Below are 17696 nucleotides of genomic sequence, written 5' to 3'. Positions count from 1 at the left end.
ACCTTGAACAGTGCCCAGCACACGTTTATTGTTCAATACGAGTTGCTATCCTGTGTTATTCAGATGGGCTGAGGAGGGAGGCGCGGTAGGAGCGATTGCCCTCTCTCACAGATGGGGAAACTGAGGGTCTGGTTTCCTCGTTTTTATTCTTTCTGCTCCCTGCCCCTGCCCCCCCACCACACCCTCCAAGTCACACCAGGGCCTGGGCCGGTGCTGTGGTGGAGGGTGTGGCCATCTGGGCATCTGGAAACACCCTGTATCTGCAGCTGAATCAGCACAACGCCATGGTGAAGGCCATCCCAGTGCGGCGCGTGGAAAAGGGGCAGCTGCTGGAGTACATCCTGACTGACCTCCGTGTGCCCCACAGCTATGAGGTCCGCCTCACGCCCTATACCACCTTCGGGGCTGGGGACATGGCCTCCCGCATCATTCACTACACAGAGCGTAGGTGGTAGTGGTGGTGGTGGGGTGGGAAGGGTGGGCTCCTCTTTTCCCCAGGGGATCCCCTTCCAGCCTCCCCGCATGGTTCCAGAGCTTGGAGCTCCCCGCTGTGCAGTGTCCTACTTTGTCACTGCAGGGTAGGCCTCTCTGGCCTCCAGTCCTGGTTTCAGGAGCCCTGTCCCCTGGTCCCAAGCCTGGGCGCCCTCTATACAGTCCCATACCTCAGTTCTGACTTGGTTTTCCTGCTTGCTTTCCCAGCCATCAACTCTCCCAACCTGTCAGGTGAGAAACCTCCCTCCCACTTCCCTTCCCTTTGGGGACACAAAGACTCCCTTGGTGGGTGGAGAGGACCCTGGCAGATACCCAGAGAGAAAATGGGGGTGGAGGCGCTCAGCAGCTGGAAGGAGAAGCCAAAGGGAACAGGGCTGGGCTTGGAGACAAGTGCATCCAAGATTCATTCTGGGGCTTAAAAGTGGGGGGCAGAGGTGGGGGACATCTGTAACTCAAGGCCTCTCCTCCTCAATCAGCATCCTGATCCTATCCCTAGAATCACTGTCCCAAGAAGGAAAACAGAGAGACCAGACTAATCCATATCCCCCGTTCTCTGCAGCAGGGGTCCTCAATCTGAGATCCACGAAGCCCCCCACCCCACCCACAGGATCTGTGTATAGAATTCAGGGCATCCATGAACCTGGAACATGGAAGGGCATACAGTTACTTCTTTATCTTCTCTTAAATTCTGGCAGAAGTTTAACATCTTTAGTGACGACTGCAGACAACAAGCCAGGGTAGTGTAATCACTACCTGTGACCCTGTCATCAGGACAAAGCCGAGGTTTGCACGGCACCTTAAAGTTGTTGCGGCCCTTTCTGAATATCATTTACATCCATTGGGACTTTGAAACCTCCGCAGTTATTAGAGCTAACGCTAGATCTTGTTATTTAATTAGATAAAAAAGAAGCCCACTGATTATCATATCACAAACGTGTTTTTTAAAATATTTTGACAGCTGTATCTCAATATAAGTGATTTCCTTTGTGACCCTCTGTATTTCATTGTGTGCATCTAAAATTATTATTCTGAGGTGGAGTCCTTAGACATCACTAGATAGCAGAGGTCTGTGGTATACAAAGGTTAGGAAGTCCTGTTCTGGGGAACAAATTTGTCAGGGGCCCGTTGCCTGGTTTCTCAAGCCCTGAGATCCTAGGCCCATGGCTTGGATGCACGACCCCTGCCTCAGGGTGGTCAGGGAGGGCGAAGCTGGGCCAGGTGGCCTGAGGAGCCTGACCTTCTTTGTCTCCTCCCCACCCTTGGCCCAATGCAGACAACACCTGCCACTTTGAAGATGAGAAGATCTGTGGCTACACCCAGGACCTGACAGACAACTTTGACTGGACACGGCAGAATGCCCTCACCCAGAATCCCAAGCGCTCCCCCAACACTGGTCCCCCCACTGACATCAGTGGCACCCCTGAGGGTGAGGACATGGACTGCTGCAGGACAGTTTTTGGGGGTGTGTGTATGTGTGTAGCACCAGGGAATTCCAGTCCGAAGGCGGGGACACAATCCTGTCCTCAGGGAGCCCCAGTCTGAGGGAGGAGACACAGCCCTGCCCTCAGGGAGCCCCAGTCTGAAGGGAGCCACAGCCCTGCTCTTGGAGAGCTCTAATTTGACGGGGAGACACAACTCTGTCTTCATGGGGACCCAGAAGAAGAGAAACTGCAATAGGGTTCAGAACTCCTGGCCTAGATTCCTATGCTGTCCGGTGAGGCAGGGAGGACGCGGTGGATGGGTGAGGCACCTGGGGTCAGAGTAAGCTCAGGCAGTGAAAGGATCAGATGGTTAGCGGCTGGGTGGGGTGAGGAGGAGGCTGTTGGTGCATCCCCCCCTCCCCAACAGGCTACTACATGTTCATCGAGACATCAAGGCCCCGGGAGCTGGGGGACCGAGCCCGTTTGGTGAGTCCCTTGTACAATGCCAGTGCTAAGTTCTACTGCGTCTCCTTTTTCTACCACATGTACGGGAAGCACATCGGTGAGTCGGGGGACCAGGTCATCTGCCCAAGGGCTGTTGGGGTGGGGAGGAGAGATGGAATCCACGGGAGGCTGGCACGGGCCCATATGAGGCCTGGGCTTCCTCAGCTTGGCTAAATCACAAATCCTTGGAGGGGGTGTAGGCAGAATCCGGGCAAGGGAGGAAGCCAGAGCCCACTCATTCGAGGTTTTCCTGAGTCTGCAAACAAAATGGTTCCAGCAGGACAAGATGGAAGCCTTGGAGGAGATGGCGAAAACAGCTAAGAGGGTGCTGGTATTGAGCGCCTGTCAGGTGCCTGGTGATATCCTGGGGGCTCTGCATCTGTAGTCCCATTACCTCTCACAAACACCAGGTGAGGGAGGTGTTACTATGTAAATCAGAGAGGTTCAGCATTTTCCCCGGGATCACACAGCAACCTGAGTTGTCCGACTCCCCCGAGCCCTAAGCTCAAGGTTGGGGGGGGTGCCACTCTGTAACCGGTGAGGGGCAGTCCCTTTTCCTAAGGCTGGGTGGGCATCTGCCTTCTGGGAAGTCACCTCAATCAATGAGGTCATCATTCAGCCGTCACTTCTTGAGACAGGCATCAGGTGATGCAACAAACAGAGAGAGGAGTGTCCCATGCTCCTGGCACCTATGATCAAGTGGGAGAGAGATGTCTAATTAAACCAGATACGACTGAGTGACCACTGTGACACATGCCCACAGCAGGACAGGGGCCAAACAGCTGGTAACAGAGACCAACGCTGGAGGCTTGGTTACGGACAACTCTGCTGAGGAAGTGACAAACTTTTAAAATTTTCATGTATTTGTTTGTTTACTTCTTTACGGGACAGGCCATGTATTCTGTATGGGTCAAAATGTCCAAAGGGCTCATAATGAGAGTCCCCTTCTCATCCCAGTCCTCCTGCTACCTAGAGCCCTTCCCCAAAGGCCATCAATGCGGATTTGGGGACAGGATTCCAGGAACTTTTTATGTATATAGAAGCCAGCGGAAGATTTGAATTCAACCAAGGAAGACCCCGTAAACATCAGATCTGGACAGGAGGGCTTTCTAGTAGGGATGCTGTGGAGGGGGCCCCCCTGTCCCATGTCACGTGACTCCTCTGCTCTGCCCCTTTCATCACCATCTCCTCTAGGCCTCCCAGGTCTGATCCGGCCCCTGCCTCCTTCTCTGACCTCATCTTCTACCACCTTTCCCTTGGCTCCCACTCAGCTGGAGAGAACACTGGTCTCCTTGCTTTCCTTGAAATACTTGAGGCGGATTCCTGCCAAAGAGGACTTTGCTCATGATGTTCCTTGGCCTGGAACATTCTTCACTTCCCCTCATTCAAGGGACTTCTCTGAAGTCCCTTGACATCCCCACCTCAATACCTCTTTATTCCTTTCCCTGCATTATTGGCTTTATAATGCTTATCACCAGTAGAAGGTAAGCTCCAGGAGGGCGGGGTCCTTGCCTTATTCACTGACATATCTCTTACGTCTAGAACAGTGCCTGGCACATAACAGTGCCTGGCTCAGCTAGTTGAACAAATGAATGATAGGGAGGTCTAAGGTTCTAACCATGAGGTTCTCTGAAAGTCCTCTTTCAGTTGGGAGGACCATGGTAAAGAGTTCTTTATTCAGCATTTAATTATTGAGAACCTGTAGCAATTTGCTGCAGACCTTCCCTCAAAGAGCCCAATGGGAGGAGAAGATGTGGATGGCTCTGTCACACCACAGAGCAGACAGTGATCTGGGCCTGGATCACTGAAGTAGAAGGATTCAGGGTTCCTAGGGAAGCACAGAGGACTCCCAACTCAAGCCTAGGAAGACTTCTTGGGGGAAAAATGGCATTTCAGAGAGGCCTCAAGTCACAGGAAGGATTTGGCCAGGGCAATGTAGTAGGGGAGGGAGTCTCCAGCATTGCGAAGAGGCTGAGCAAAAGCCCAGAGGTGGGAGAGCTGGAGTCTGTCTGTCCAGACTCCAGCATGGAGTTTCCTCTGGCTTTGCAGATGGCAAGGGAGGCAGGGAAGACAGTAGTGAGCAGGCCCACCCTTAAGGGAGGCTGCATGTCTTGGGCCCTGGCTGAGGCTGTGAAAGGTGGTCAGGAATCCCCTGAGCAGGGGAGACCCTAGAGCTGATGGGCTCATCAGGAAAGGGGGTTGAAATTCAATTTTTGTTCAAGCAGTGAAAAGAGAGGTTCCCCATTAGTGGCCTTGGGGCAGGGTGGTGGAGGAGGCAGAAAAGATACGGCAATTGAGGGGGATAGGAAGGGGGAAGAGCTCCAGGAGGGGGAAGAGAGAAGAGTCTCTCGGTGAGGATCCTGAAAGGTATTGGGGCTTGGGTCTGTTGAAGTCTATGTGGCACCTCCTGGCCCACTCTGGCTGGCTGCAGTCCTCTGATGGGCCCATCTGCTGGTGAGGGTCCCCACCCAGGCCTCCTCTGCCTCTGGGGAAGTCTGTGTTTCTTGCTGTCCCATTCCCTCCTCCTCCCTCCCCTCCTAGCCCACCTGGCAGCTGGACAGCACCAGCTGTCCCCAGACCTGGTGTCTTTCTGGCCAACTCCTTTCATCTCAGGCAGGTAACATTTGGTGGCTCTTCCCCAGCGGGGGTCTGTCTATCTGGTGTCACAGATGGTGTGGCTTTGTCTCCGGGCAGTGCCATGGAAATGCCAGCCACCGGGCGCTAAGATTGATTCCCCTTCCCTCTGAGCCAGATCCTTCCCATCACTGGGGACTGGAGGTAGGCTGGAGGAGCTGGGAAGGGGCATGACATTGCCTGGGTGCTCTTCGCCAAGTCACGATGCCCGCCCCCTTTTCCAAGGTCCCCAGCACCTCCAGAATTCCAGGCCCATGTGGCTGTGGGCACAGGAGCTCAGCACTCACAGGCACATGCCCTCAATGTTTCACTTCCTCTGTGTTTACTGTGCCTGTGTAGCACAGATACAAACATCTCTCTTTAAAGCAACTCCCTCTCATTTTCTTGGCTTTGTCCAAAGTGTGAATATTAGAGAAATCGTGAGTTTGAAGGACTTGCTTTATTCATTTCTCAAAACATATCTCTAAGTATCAAAATTTTTAAAGTCCATTCCTGTGCCTCTAGGAAAAATCATCCCATGCCTGGGGTGTGCCTTGTGTGCTTTGGGAATCCTGCTCTGCGCTCAGTCATGGGCCCCACTGCGTGGGACAACTCCACTCCAGAGGAAGGAGGATTGTGTGTGTGTGTGTGTGTTTGGGGTGGGGGGATTAGCTGAATAGAAAGGAAAGGAAGGAATAAAGGAAAATTTGCAAGGCGTCCTGATGAATTGAAGCCCGCTGCAGTCCTCTCTGTCCTGTTCCTGTGTTGTGAGCCGTGGCATAATGGGATGTGAACCGTTCTGGGCTGGTGTTGCAGGCAGTGGCGGGGGAGGGGGCCTCGTCCAGATCCTCACTGCTCCCCTCTCTTCATCCCCACCATAGGCTCCCTCAACCTCTTGGTGCGGTCCCGGAACAAAGGGGCCCTGGACACACACGCCTGGTCTCTCAGTGGCAATAAGGGCAACGTGTGGCAGCAGGCGCACGTGCCCATCAACCCCAGTGGGCCCTTCCAGGTGAGGCTCTCCCAGCCCTCAGGCCGGTGGTCTGGCCAGGGAACACTGAGGAAGACTCGGGTTTCCTCCCAGGAGCTGGGGAGAAACTTGAGGGGTATGGGGGCCTCCAGTGGACTGAGGGGAAGGGGTTAGGGGTTCTCTCTGGCAGAACCCCTTAATCCCTGTTCTTTGCTCTCTGACCCCACCCCAGATTATTTTTGAGGGGGTTCGAGGCTCTGGCTACCTGGGGGATATCGCCATAGATGATGTCACACTGAAGAAGGGAGAGTGTCCCCGGAAGCAGATGGATCCCAATAAAGGTGCAAGATGGGGAGGGAGGGAGGAGCCAAATCTGGGAGGGCGGGCTCTATGGGTAGGCACCTGTCGGTGTCAGGGCTGAATGGCGATTCAGAGCGACTGGGTGATGGGACTGGGTGTCCGTGACTGCATGAACAGATGCTGGTGTGTTTGGGTGGGACATTTGGCTCAGGTTATGGGGCATTTGTAGGGCAATGAGAAGACTAAACTGTGCCCTCCTGTGAACTTACCGAGTTATCACAGTACCTAGATGCCTCCTGTGCCTGCCTTGGGGTATGTCTGTGTATGTGTGTGGGTGGGGGAGGGTCTAGATGTAAATGTGTGCCCCACCCCCCAGTGCCAGGTGTTTGCTGTCATAACAGCTGGAATTTATTGAGTGATTACCACACACCAGGCAGGGTGCAAAACCCCATATATGTGTAATCTCAGGTCATGAGGACAAGAGCCCCTGGGGTGGCACTGATGGTAGATTCATTTTATAGAGGAGGAAACAGGCCCACGGAGGTCAGGTGAATTGCTCCATGACTTAGTGAGCTGCGGAGCAAGATCCTGGAAGGCTTAAGTTATCCCCCACACCACCCAACCTCACATCTGCGCTTACGAGCGTGTCTATGTGCAGTGAGGGCAGTGTCCCCCTTTAGGTGTCCCAGAGAGAGGGTGCAGCTTGCTAGTCCCTGGCCTACCGAGCTGACCGGAGCCCTGGCCTGTGTCCCTTCTTTCTCTTGTCACAGTGGTGGTGATGCCGGGCAGTGGAGCCCCCCGCCAGCCCCACCCACAGCTCTGGGGGCCCATGGTCATCTTCCTCTTGGCATTGCAGAGATGATGAGAGCTGCGTGGCCCCCCCACCCCGCCCCCGGCACACCAAAGTGTCCGCATCGTACCAAAGACTGACCCCCGCCAGCCGGGGTGCCCAGGGGCAGGGCCAGCCTGCCAGGGAGGGGGCCTGCACTGGTTTCGAGGATGAGCAGAAAACAAGGACAGAGGCCCAGCGCTGAGGCCCTGGAGACAGTCGTTCGACACACGCATACACTCACTCACACACACACACAGAGATATATTAAAGCACAAGTTTCTATCTGACCTGCCAGCACCTTCTTTTCTGCGGAGACAAGGGACTCGCCAGAATGGCGTCCGCCACCCCAGGGACCTCGGCGCCACGTGGGCCTTGTCCTGGCTGCCCCTGTGGTGTGTTTCTGACCTTCCCTCGTTCCTCAGACCATTGGCTTTACCAGAACGGAGCCAGAAGGGGAACCGACTCAGGAGCCCACCCTTGGCTGGACTCTGGGACTCCCCGGGATGGAGGCGGCCAGGGTCACAGGAGGCCAGGGGGTACCTGGTGAGCTCCAGCGGGCAGTGCGAGGGAGGCCAGACACCTGCTGCATGCCCTCTGTTTTCAGGGCAAGGGCTGGAAGGTGGAGACCCCAGGTCACCTTGATCCCTTGACCTGTTCTTGGATGTCATATCCTCCCCGCACTGCACCCCCTTTGAAGTGACCCAGCACAGGGTCTTGGGCCTGGGCAGTCTGAAGACTGATACCTTCCTTCTGCCCCATCTAACCCCACCCCACCCATAAGGAGCTGGATTCCTGAGAGCACAATCCCCACCTTGGTCAGCAGGCCTAACCTTAGCACCCACCTGCCTCTCAAAGGAGTGGGGGTGGGGTGGTGGTGGTGGCCAGCCATTCCCCGGGGTGAGGCTTGACTTTGAGAGGAGTAGAGAAGAAGGCCTGTTTTTGCGAATTCGTGCTCTCATGGCATTTGGGAGTAGAGTGGAGACTTCATTTCTTCTATACTTGGCATGAAGGGGTGTGCTGGATAGGAGGATGTGTGTAAAGGGGGTACCCTCCTCCTCCACTGCAAAGCACTAGCCCTTCCCTGCCCAGGGGCAGTGAAGGAGGGGTTTGCAGAACTGGGGCAGGGAGCGGGGCAGTGGCTGGCCTCCGTGCTGCCTGGAGCTAAGCTCATGCCTGGAACTGTGAAAAGGCTCTCTGTCCACAGGTTCTGGGTTGGGAGCCTAGATGGGCACGGTGGAATCTAGCCCTCTCCTTCTCAATGTCACCCCTGAGATCCTGCCCTGCCATCCGTGGGAGAGAGGAGGCCCAGCCCCTTCCAGGATGAGTCTCCAGGCACGTGTCCATGGGGCTGTGTGCGTGCATGTGTGTGTGTGCGTGCGTGCGTGCGCAGGAGTGTGCCTGCCTGTCTGTGTAGCACTGTAGGTACATCTCTGGGCAGGAGTGGGTGCCAATGTGAGTCTGCACATGCAATTACACATATTTGTTTGTGAGGCTGGGCCTAACCCCTGGCTCAGTGAGTGCCTGTGGATGTCAGCATGCATGTTCCCCTTCACGAGTGACACGGATGTCTGCGAGTGCTGTAGCACTCTGTAGCCTACTCTGTAGCCTACTGCAGAGTAGTACTAGCCTACTCTGTAGCCAAAGCTGCCTGCCACTGCCCCACCTTTCATCCCCTAAGGACGACAAAGAGCTTACAGACGACCCTACTGAAATGCAAGCACCTTTGGTGGCCCATGTTATAGGGCTTCGCCTGGAGCATTCGGAGGGGACAGCTGCCAAGCAAAGGAAGCCAGGCAGTGCCAAGAGGCAGGCAGGGAACCAGTGCAAAGGCTGCCCATCTCACTGCCCTGCCAGGGCTGTGCTATCATCATCACCAACAGCTGGGGGGGTGGCTGGGCCAGGCCTGGAGCGGGGCCTTCTGATCCCGGACCAATCTGGCTGTCTTGCTGGCCCATCTGAGGCCTCTCTCCAAAATGAGTGGCTCCAGGTTCCCAGAACACACTTGCATCCCGTCTGCTGAGTATTGTTCCTTAATTGTCCCATCTGTGCAGGGTCTGTTGCCCCAACTAGACTGTGAGCTCCTCCTCTGAGCCTTCCAACCTTCTCGCCCAGCCCATCCCAACCTCATGCCCAGCACAAGTGGGCCTGTTAGGGAAATCAGAGCGGGCTTTGCCCAGCAGAATGGATTCTATAAATCAGTGATTTCCAGCCCCAGCTGTAGAATCAAACCTCCAGAGTGTTTTTTAGAAAGCACCGATGCTTGGTCCTACCCCCAGAGGTTTTAATTTAATTGGACTGGTATGCAGCGTGGTATCAGAAATGTTTAAAAGCTCCTTGGAAGAAGCCAGGAATGTGAACCATTGGCCCATCACCTGCCAGGGGCTTCCTCTGTGCCCTTGCTGGGGTGGGTATGGAGATCCAGAGAGGAATGGCACCGGGCACCTCCTCCTTGGGGCACCAAGGTCCTTGGTCCTCGTGTGTGGACCGGCGAGGTTGGTGCCTGTTTGTGTTTGTGTGTGTGTGTGCGCAGGTCTGAAGGGACTGTGGGTGTCCGTGTGTACTAACACTACCAGTGTGTGATGGGAACTCTTAGGATGTGCCGGTCTGTGTGTGGGAGGATGGGGTCTGCAAGGAAGGAGAGTCTTCATGTGTCCCAGTGTTGGTGTGCCTGTGTCTGCCTGTGAGTCAGCACCTCTGTGTCAGTGTCGGCTGTGCTGTGGGTGGTGGCATCTGTGTGCTGGTAGGTGGCCTGTGAAGACCCCCAGCCCAGGGGAGACCAGGCTGGCTGGATCCAGCGCATCTCCCCCGAGGCAGTTTCGCCCTCAGGTCAGGGTGGCTGAAGCATTTTGTGGCCTTAAAACAGGGAGTCCGGGGTCAGCTCTCAAGGCGTTAGGGTTTATTCACCCCTGTTGCCCCCTGTTTGATGTCTGGGGAGACCCCTGGGGCCAGGTGCCGTACAGGCAGAAGTGGGGGAGTCTCAGCTGGGTTTTGCTGCTCCTGGGACCACAGACAGGTGCCCCGGGTGCCCAGCTAAGCCTTCAGACCACGCCCCCACCTCCAGGGATGCTCCCCCTACCTAGCCTTCTCTGGGATACTCCATACTTTCCTTCCCATTCATTCTCCTTTCTCCCTGTGCTTGGCCGAAGCCCAGGGCTCAGGCTCTCACTGCCTGAGACCAAACTGCTCCTTGTGTAAATGAGAAAGGTGCAGGGGCGGGGGTTGGCCCAAGGTCACACACAGCCCCTTGGGGTGGAGCCAGCTTTGCAAGCCAGGTGCTCCCACCCTGGGGTGGTTACACTGTGGGCCAATGCCTCCAGCCTGGCACCAGGGGAGTTTGGCCCAGCTGCCCTGTCTCTAGGCACTGGTACAGATGTTACAGATGTTGCTGGGAGGGCTCTAGGAGCCCTTTCTGGCTTCTCAGCCCAGGCCACTGCTCCTCCCACCCCAGATCGGACCTGAGTGCCATGTGGACTCTGCCTCCCTGTTCCTCCACTGGCTTTAGCTACTGCCTAGGCTCCCAGGTAGAAGGGACTGTTTCCCCTCCCCAGCCCTCTGTCTTCACATGAGCCTGGACTCCGCTGTCCTGGTGTCCTCATCCTGTGGGCTCCCCCGTACGGACCAAGAGGGCTGGGGTGAGAGGGTACAAAGTCTTGTGTTTTCCTCTTCCTGAACTCAGGGGGCTTGATGGCATTTCCAAGATCTGTTCCAAGAATGAATCTTCTCCAGGGAGTCCCTGTAGGGCCACAGATTGAGGTTCTGGGCTCTGGGGAGCCCTCTATACTTCCAAAGGCAAGATAGCATGACCCTCTCTGTTAATCAGTGCTGTGTGAGAGTGTGTGTCTGTTAGGGTGAGGGGTGTGTGTGTGTGTGTGTGTGTGTGTGTTATGTATATGTGTGAGGGTGTGTACTGGGGCAGAAGGACCACTCCTTCCTAGGGAGCCCTTAACTATGAGAGCTGGAAGGGACCTTAGAGACCATCTAATCCAGTGCCCCCACGGTACAGGTGAGAAAGCTGAGATCAGAGACATGTCACTTGCCCACCATCACCCCTCCCTCCTGTCACCTGCATCCATTTCCCAGAGGACCCACTAGAAGTGCCCTCGCTCCCGGCACCTCCCCACCACCTCCTAGCTGCCCCCATAATCACCTTCGCAGCTCAACTCTGCTGGTCCCTTTGCCCCAGCGGTCTCCAAGCATCGTTCCTGCCCCAGGTGGGAGCTCACCAAGGCTCACCCAGGAGAAGGGGCAGGGGAAGGAGGGGACTGCTTCAGCCCTGAGGCCTCCCAGACTTGAGAGAAAAGCCAACACCTCCATGCCCAGGCCCACCCCACCACCAAGGTAAAAGCACAACAGGAGACCCTCATTTATGGGTGAAAGGTATTGGGGTTGTTTTAGTCACACGACCCCGTACTCACCCCTTTGCCTTGCTCTCTGTCTCCACCCCAGCCTCTGTCCCCCTTTGTCCCTCTTTCACCCCCCAACCCCCAAATGTAACCTCTAGTTGCGGACGCGGTTGTTTCAATCAATAAAGCTGCAGTGTTCTAGTGCTCGGGGTTCGGCTGTGTGTGTGGGTGGCAGATGGGCCAGGAGGGGGCACCAGTGAACGGCTGGGGGGCTCTTTTCAGACCTCTGGGGAGAGCCCTTCTCCTTGGCATCTACCATCATGGGTCCTGCTCTGCCCCCTGGACAGTGAGGACCTACGTTCTGGTCTCCAGCCCAATGAACCCAGTGTCTTCATTCATTTATTTCTTCAAGAAATACTAGTCAAATCTCGCCTTCATGGAGGCTCCTGCCTTAGTGGGGAAGATGGACACAAAGCTCATAATTACACCAGGAAACACATCATTATGAATACAATTAGGACTGTAAGAGCAGGTTCTTATTTGGGTTAGAGATTCAGGGATAACTTCTTCAAGGAAGAGGCATTTGGGATGAAAGACCACAGTGTGAAACAGGAATCCATCAAAATTCTAGAGAACATAGGCAGTAACCTCTTTGACACCGGCCACAGAAACTTCTTTCAAGACATGTCTCCAAAGGCAAAAGAAACAATAGCAAAAATGAACTTTTGGGACTTCATCAAGATCAAAAGCTTCTGCACAGTAAAGGAAACAGTCAACAAAACTAAGAGACAACCTACGGAATGGGAAAAGATATTTGCAAATGACATTATGGATAAAGGGCTGGCATCCAAGATCTATAAAGAACTTTTCAAAATCAGCACCCAAAAAACAAATATTGCAAATAATCAAGTCAAAAAATGGACAGAAGACATGAATAGACACTTCTCCAAAGAAGACATACAAATGGCTAACAGACACATGAAAAAATGTTCAACATCACTAGCCATCAGGGAAATACAAATCAAAACCACAGTGAGATACCAGCGTACATCAGTTAGAATGGCAAAAATTAACAAGGCAGGAAGCAACAGTGTTGGTGAGGATGTGGAGAAAGGGGAACCCTCTTACACTGTTGGTGGGAATGCAAGCTGGTACAGCCACTCTGGAAGACAATATGGAGGTTCTCAAGAAGTTAAAAATAGAGCTACCCTATGACCCAGCAATTGTACTACTAGGTATTTACCTCAACGATACAGATGTAGTGAAAAGAAGAGGCACGTGCACCCCAGAGTTCATAGCAGCAATGTCCACAATAGCCAAACTGTAGAAGGAGCTGAGATGTCCTTCAGCAGACGAGTGGATAAAGAAGATGTGGTCCATATATACAATGGAGTATTACACAACTATCAGAAAGGATGAATATCCATCATTTGCATCGACATGGATGGAACTGGAGGGAATTATGCTGAGTGAAATAAGTCAAGCAGAGAAAAACAATTATTATATGGTTTCACTCAGATGTGAAACATAAAGAATAGCACAGAGGATAAAAGGGGAAGGAAGGGAGAACTGAAGGGGAGAAAGAGTAGAAATCAGAGATGGAGAAAAACCATGAAAGACTCTAGAATCCAGGAAACAAACTGAAGGTTTCAGAGGGGAGGGACATGGGGGGATAGGGCAGGTGGGTGATGGGTATTAAGGAGGGCATGTGTTGTGATGAGCGCTGGGTCTTATATGCAACTAATGAATCACTGAACACTACATCAAAAAATAATGATATATTATATGGTGGTTAACTTAACATAGCAAAAAAAAGAAGAAGAAGCATTTAGGAAAGACCTAAAGAATGACTGGGGTTAGCCTACCAGGGCAGAGGGAGTCTTCCAAGACAGAATAGAACATAAAAAGGCCCAGAGAGATGAAGAACCACAGAAGGCTCAAGGAAGGGGGAGAAAGATGAAGAAGGAGGAATCAGGCTGGTCAACCACTGTACCAACTTGGCTTTCCATTCTCAACCCCCTAGTCCCCCATGCCTCCTCCACTCCCCCGACTCCCTTCACAGGGTCTGGGTTCCTTCCTGGCCCCATAAACTGCACTATGCACTCCAACTTGAGCTGCCTCCATCATCAATGAGCTGCCTCGTGCCCCCAAATCTTTTTGTACCATTTTCCTTTTTCCCAGACCCTCCCAGAGTCCTAGAATTTTAGAGCTGTGAGGTCCTTAAACATCACCTATTTCATCCATCTACTACTATATTCCTTAGGAGAAATGGCTTGCCAAGGTCATGGAGGCAGGCAGTAATGGGGAAAGTTCACTCCCCTGTGCACATTTGTTCCATGACCCCAGACCAAGGGCATGGGTTTCATAATATGAACTAGGATGAGATCAAACAAATGACAAGAAGAGTCTCACATTACTTGGTTACAATGACTCAGATTAAGTTCAGCAGAAAATTTTATTTTCATGGTCCCAATGGATAAACTGAGGCTCTAAAAGGTGACAAGACTAGGGGTTCCCACCTCAGCTTAATCAGTTCACGTTGGGTAACTTTTTGCTACCATAAAAGCAAAAAGTTTTGCTCTTCCAAGAGCTTAGGATCACCACTTCTCTAGGTTGGCTCATTGTGTACAAGGAAGAGAGATCCACTCAAGCTCACTCATTCAAGTACAGGAGCATCATCGCAAGATATCGTAGTGAGGGGACAGCCACTCTCAGAAACCCCAACACGAGAGGTGTAACAGGGATGGGATTCTCCAGCCAGATGGCATTTTGGATTTAAGGTAGCTCTAGGAGATTATGCCTCACCTGTAACAATGGCTGCAAATCTTTTGTTATCCTGCCTATAGAGAAGAAGTCTAATTCCTTTCTCCCTGTATCTAGATTAACCTTAGTGACTTATTTGGCCAGTAGAAGATGACATTCTGACATGAAAATGCCTTGAAGCTTCAGCTAAGGTCCCTTGGGATATTCTCTCTGGGAACCCTGAATGGTTGTGTAGGATGTCCAACTCCCCTGAGACGGAGGCCGTGGAAGGGTTCCAGTGGACTGCCCCAGCTGAGCTCAGACTTCCAACCCCTTCCCCAGAGCTCTAAATATGGGAGTAGAGCTGCCTTGGGCCATCCAGATCAGCCAACCACTGACTGAATTCCTTTGCCAAATGCCACATGGAACAGAAGAATCACCCAGTCAAGCTTTGCCCAAATTCCTTACTCTCAAAATCAAGGGATATAATAAAATAATTATTATTTAAAGCCCCTGAGGTTGGGGATAATTTGCTACAACAACATTAGGTAAGCCCCTGGAGTGATTCAGCCACTTTCCCTTTTTCACGTCTCTCTTCGCCCACACAGTTCCTCTCCTGATTTATGGTGTCTGCTCCTTTCCTGGCTCTAACTCTCCCCCATGACCATCTAATGGTGGCTCCCATTCACTCCCATTCACTGACTCAGCCTCTCTAGAGAAAGGGCCCTTTGGACTGGCCCACCATTTTGTGCCCAATCATATACACATCGTTGGACAACCTGTTGACAGGCCACCATTGGGTCAGGGATCACTCTGATCCAGCTGGGGAGGAGGAAGGAGTCAGGCCTAGAAAACATGGCTGCCTGTGGCCTGCTGCTTCTTGAAAGTGAGTGGGCCCACTTTGGAGGGGCAGTGGTTGGCAGGCACCTTGAATGTACCTCCTTCGTTCCCCCCTCTTTCATCCCTCCTCTAATGACCATCTGTTCCCAGGGGGCACAGCTGTGCAGTGTTTACACCATGAAAGGAACCCCCATCCAAGGGCAAGTCCCAGTGTAAACTATAGAGGTAGGTTGGCTAACTTACAGGAACAGTGTCTCATATTAAACTTACGATCATGCAGACATTTTTATTTTCACGTTTATAGATAAGGAAGCTGAGGCCCAGAAAGGTGCTGTAATTACTCAAGTTCATAAAATTAGGAAGGAGAAGAACCTGGAGATGAATCAAGACTCTGCCCATTTACGTCAACCAGATCTCCTCCTCTCCTTCCTCCCCTTTGGGGCCATTCTGCTTTTCTCACCAGCTCATCCCCAGGGGCTGGGAGAAGCGGGGCCCTTTCCATGCAACCCTCCACTTCAGATGGAAATTGTTCCTGGTCCTGATTTTCTATTTCTAGCTGCCTGACCTTTTTGCATATGTCCTTTGTGGAAAGCTACTATAACACCTTTTTAGAAAGAGGTTGGTTGGGTATAAATAAATCCAAGAAAAAAGTCGAAACTCTTCTCCTTGAAGTCACCCCAACCCCAAGTGGAAGCCTCTCCATATTACTTCCCAATCCCGCTGCTCCTAAATTCATCTCTCCCGAGCATGAGGCCCTGTCAGCACCCAGCGCATCTCCCTGCTCTGAGGTCAGCTTGGCAGGCCCCCCAAATGCAAATCCTACCACTGAATCCATCACCCTGTCTCTTTAGCCGTTTTGGTCTTTAAAAATGTTTTGAGCCTTCCATTTCCCTCAGGCCCCATGAGACCAGCCAAAGCTCAGCCGAGTGGACTCAGCACTTTGCAAGGCCTCATTCCATCTCCGTGCACTGCCCTAAGAAGCATCCTGCTCTCAGGAGGGCCCCCCCCCCAACCACCCACCAATCAACTCTCTTCTGCGAGGCAGTGAGAAGTAGAGTGAAACATGAGTCAGAGAGGCCGAGAGTGCCAAATGTCCACGCAGTGGGTGTCTCTGCTGCCATTTAGAGAGGTCCGTAATATATTGCTGAGACAGAAGAGCAGATAAGAAAAAAGGATGCCTGGCACCATTTCACTTCTTTATACAAAAATATCTGCATGTATAAGTGCGCACATTTAAGACCAGAAGAATGGTCAGTGGATTATCTGTGGTTACCTGAGTGATGAAATTGCGTATGTTCTTGACTCACATTTTTAGACTTTTCTATATTGTCTGATTGTTTTTGCATGGACATGTATGATTTTTAATAACCAGGAAAAAAATATTTTCTTGAGAAAAGAAAAGCCAGAAGCCATCAAGGACTATGGATTAGAAATAAAGGTCATTTTCTGTTCCTGGCCTTATTTGTACAACCATATATCACAGAGATGGGGAAAGGGCTTTGAACTTAGGCCTTGAAATCTTTGCCTGCTGATTTATTCAAATAAAAATACTCGGACAATTGGGAGGAGAAGAACAATTGGTTTGTGTTGACCAAGGGTGAAGAGGTGGAGCTGGAAAGCCAAACTGTGAAGAAAAAAGAGCCCGGGGAGAATAACACTATCCGGCCACAAATACTAACGTTGGAAATATGGCTGACCCCTGACCCTGATGCACATGTGAGCGACACCTGTCCCCTGCGTGGGGGCTTGACTATGTGTGTGTCTGTGCATGTTCTCTTTGGGACACCTGTGTCACTGGCAACCCTGTGCAGTGCGGCTGTCGCCCTCCCGCTCACAATTTTAAGGGGGCCTCCCTCCAGCTAAGGTGAGTGTGTGGACAATCAGCACCCCCCCCCCCCCAGTGGGAAGCTGGTGGGCTGTCTTCTGCAGCCAGGGGAGGACCTGGAGGGAGGAAGAAGATCTCTCCTCTTTTCAGGCTCCTCTGTGCCTGCCACTCCCCACCCCTCATCTCCCAACAGGCAGACAACCCCCTTGGAAACTCAGACTCTTTTTTTTAAAAATTAACATATAATATATTATTAGCCCCAGGGGCACAGGTCTGTGAATCGTCAGGCTTACACACTTCACAGCACTCACCATAGTACATACCCTCCCCTCAAAATCCATAACCCAACCACCCTCTCCTTCCCCACCCCCCAGCAACCCTCAGTTTGTTTCGTGAGATTAAGAGTCTCTGATGGTTTGTCTCCCTCCTGATCCCGTCTTGGGAAACTCAGACTCTTGACTAGATGTACCCAGGCCTCTGCTGATCTCTGATCCCTGCCTCAAAGAAGGGGTCCTGCTTCTACTAGTGAGGGGCAGAGAGAAGGGCTGAAGAGAAGTGGAAAGACACAGATGGAGTCCTCTAGAAAGAGCCTTCTAAGGAGAGGCAGGGACGCCTGGACCCAAAATCTGGCTTGTGGCCTCGAATAAGCAGCCCCATCTGGGTCTCAGTTTCCCTGTAGGTTGGGGGAGGAGTGGGACGTTGAACTCCTGAAGGTTCTTCCAGCTCTGGGATTCAATGAAATGAGGGGGTGGAGTGTTCCTAAGCAATGCAGAGAAAGGGGGCCCCCACAAAAGAAATGAACACCTCCGTGTCA

General features: G+C 52.5%; 1 protein-coding gene across 6 annotated transcripts in view; it reads left to right on the top strand.

Moving 5' to 3' along the window:
• The window catches only part of MDGA1 (MAM domain containing glycosylphosphatidylinositol anchor 1), a 59206-nt gene extending 47527 nt beyond the window's left edge, over positions 1-11679 (top strand). For all 6 annotated transcript variants that reach the window (XM_032339806.1, XM_032339805.1, XM_032339809.1 and 3 more), the window contains exons 11-17: positions 267-444; positions 700-723; positions 1766-1918; positions 2341-2475; positions 5912-6042; positions 6233-6341; positions 7071-11679. In XM_032339806.1, the coding sequence (XP_032195697.1) occupies positions 267-444; positions 700-723; positions 1766-1918; positions 2341-2475; positions 5912-6042; positions 6233-6341; positions 7071-7162 (822 nt within the window). In that variant the 3' untranslated portion in view covers positions 7163-11679. The remainder of the gene's footprint in view (positions 1-266; positions 445-699; positions 724-1765; positions 1919-2340; positions 2476-5911; positions 6043-6232; positions 6342-7070) is intronic.
• Positions 11680-17696: the final 6017 nt, after the last annotated feature.

Source organism: Mustela erminea, chromosome 4 (assembly GCF_009829155.1).
Source record: "Mustela erminea isolate mMusErm1 chromosome 4, mMusErm1.Pri, whole genome shotgun sequence".
Classification (NCBI taxonomy): Eukaryota; Metazoa; Chordata; class Mammalia; order Carnivora; family Mustelidae; genus Mustela; species Mustela erminea.
Note: the sequence above shows the minus strand (reverse complement) of the source record. Positions and strands in the feature narration are given on the sequence as shown.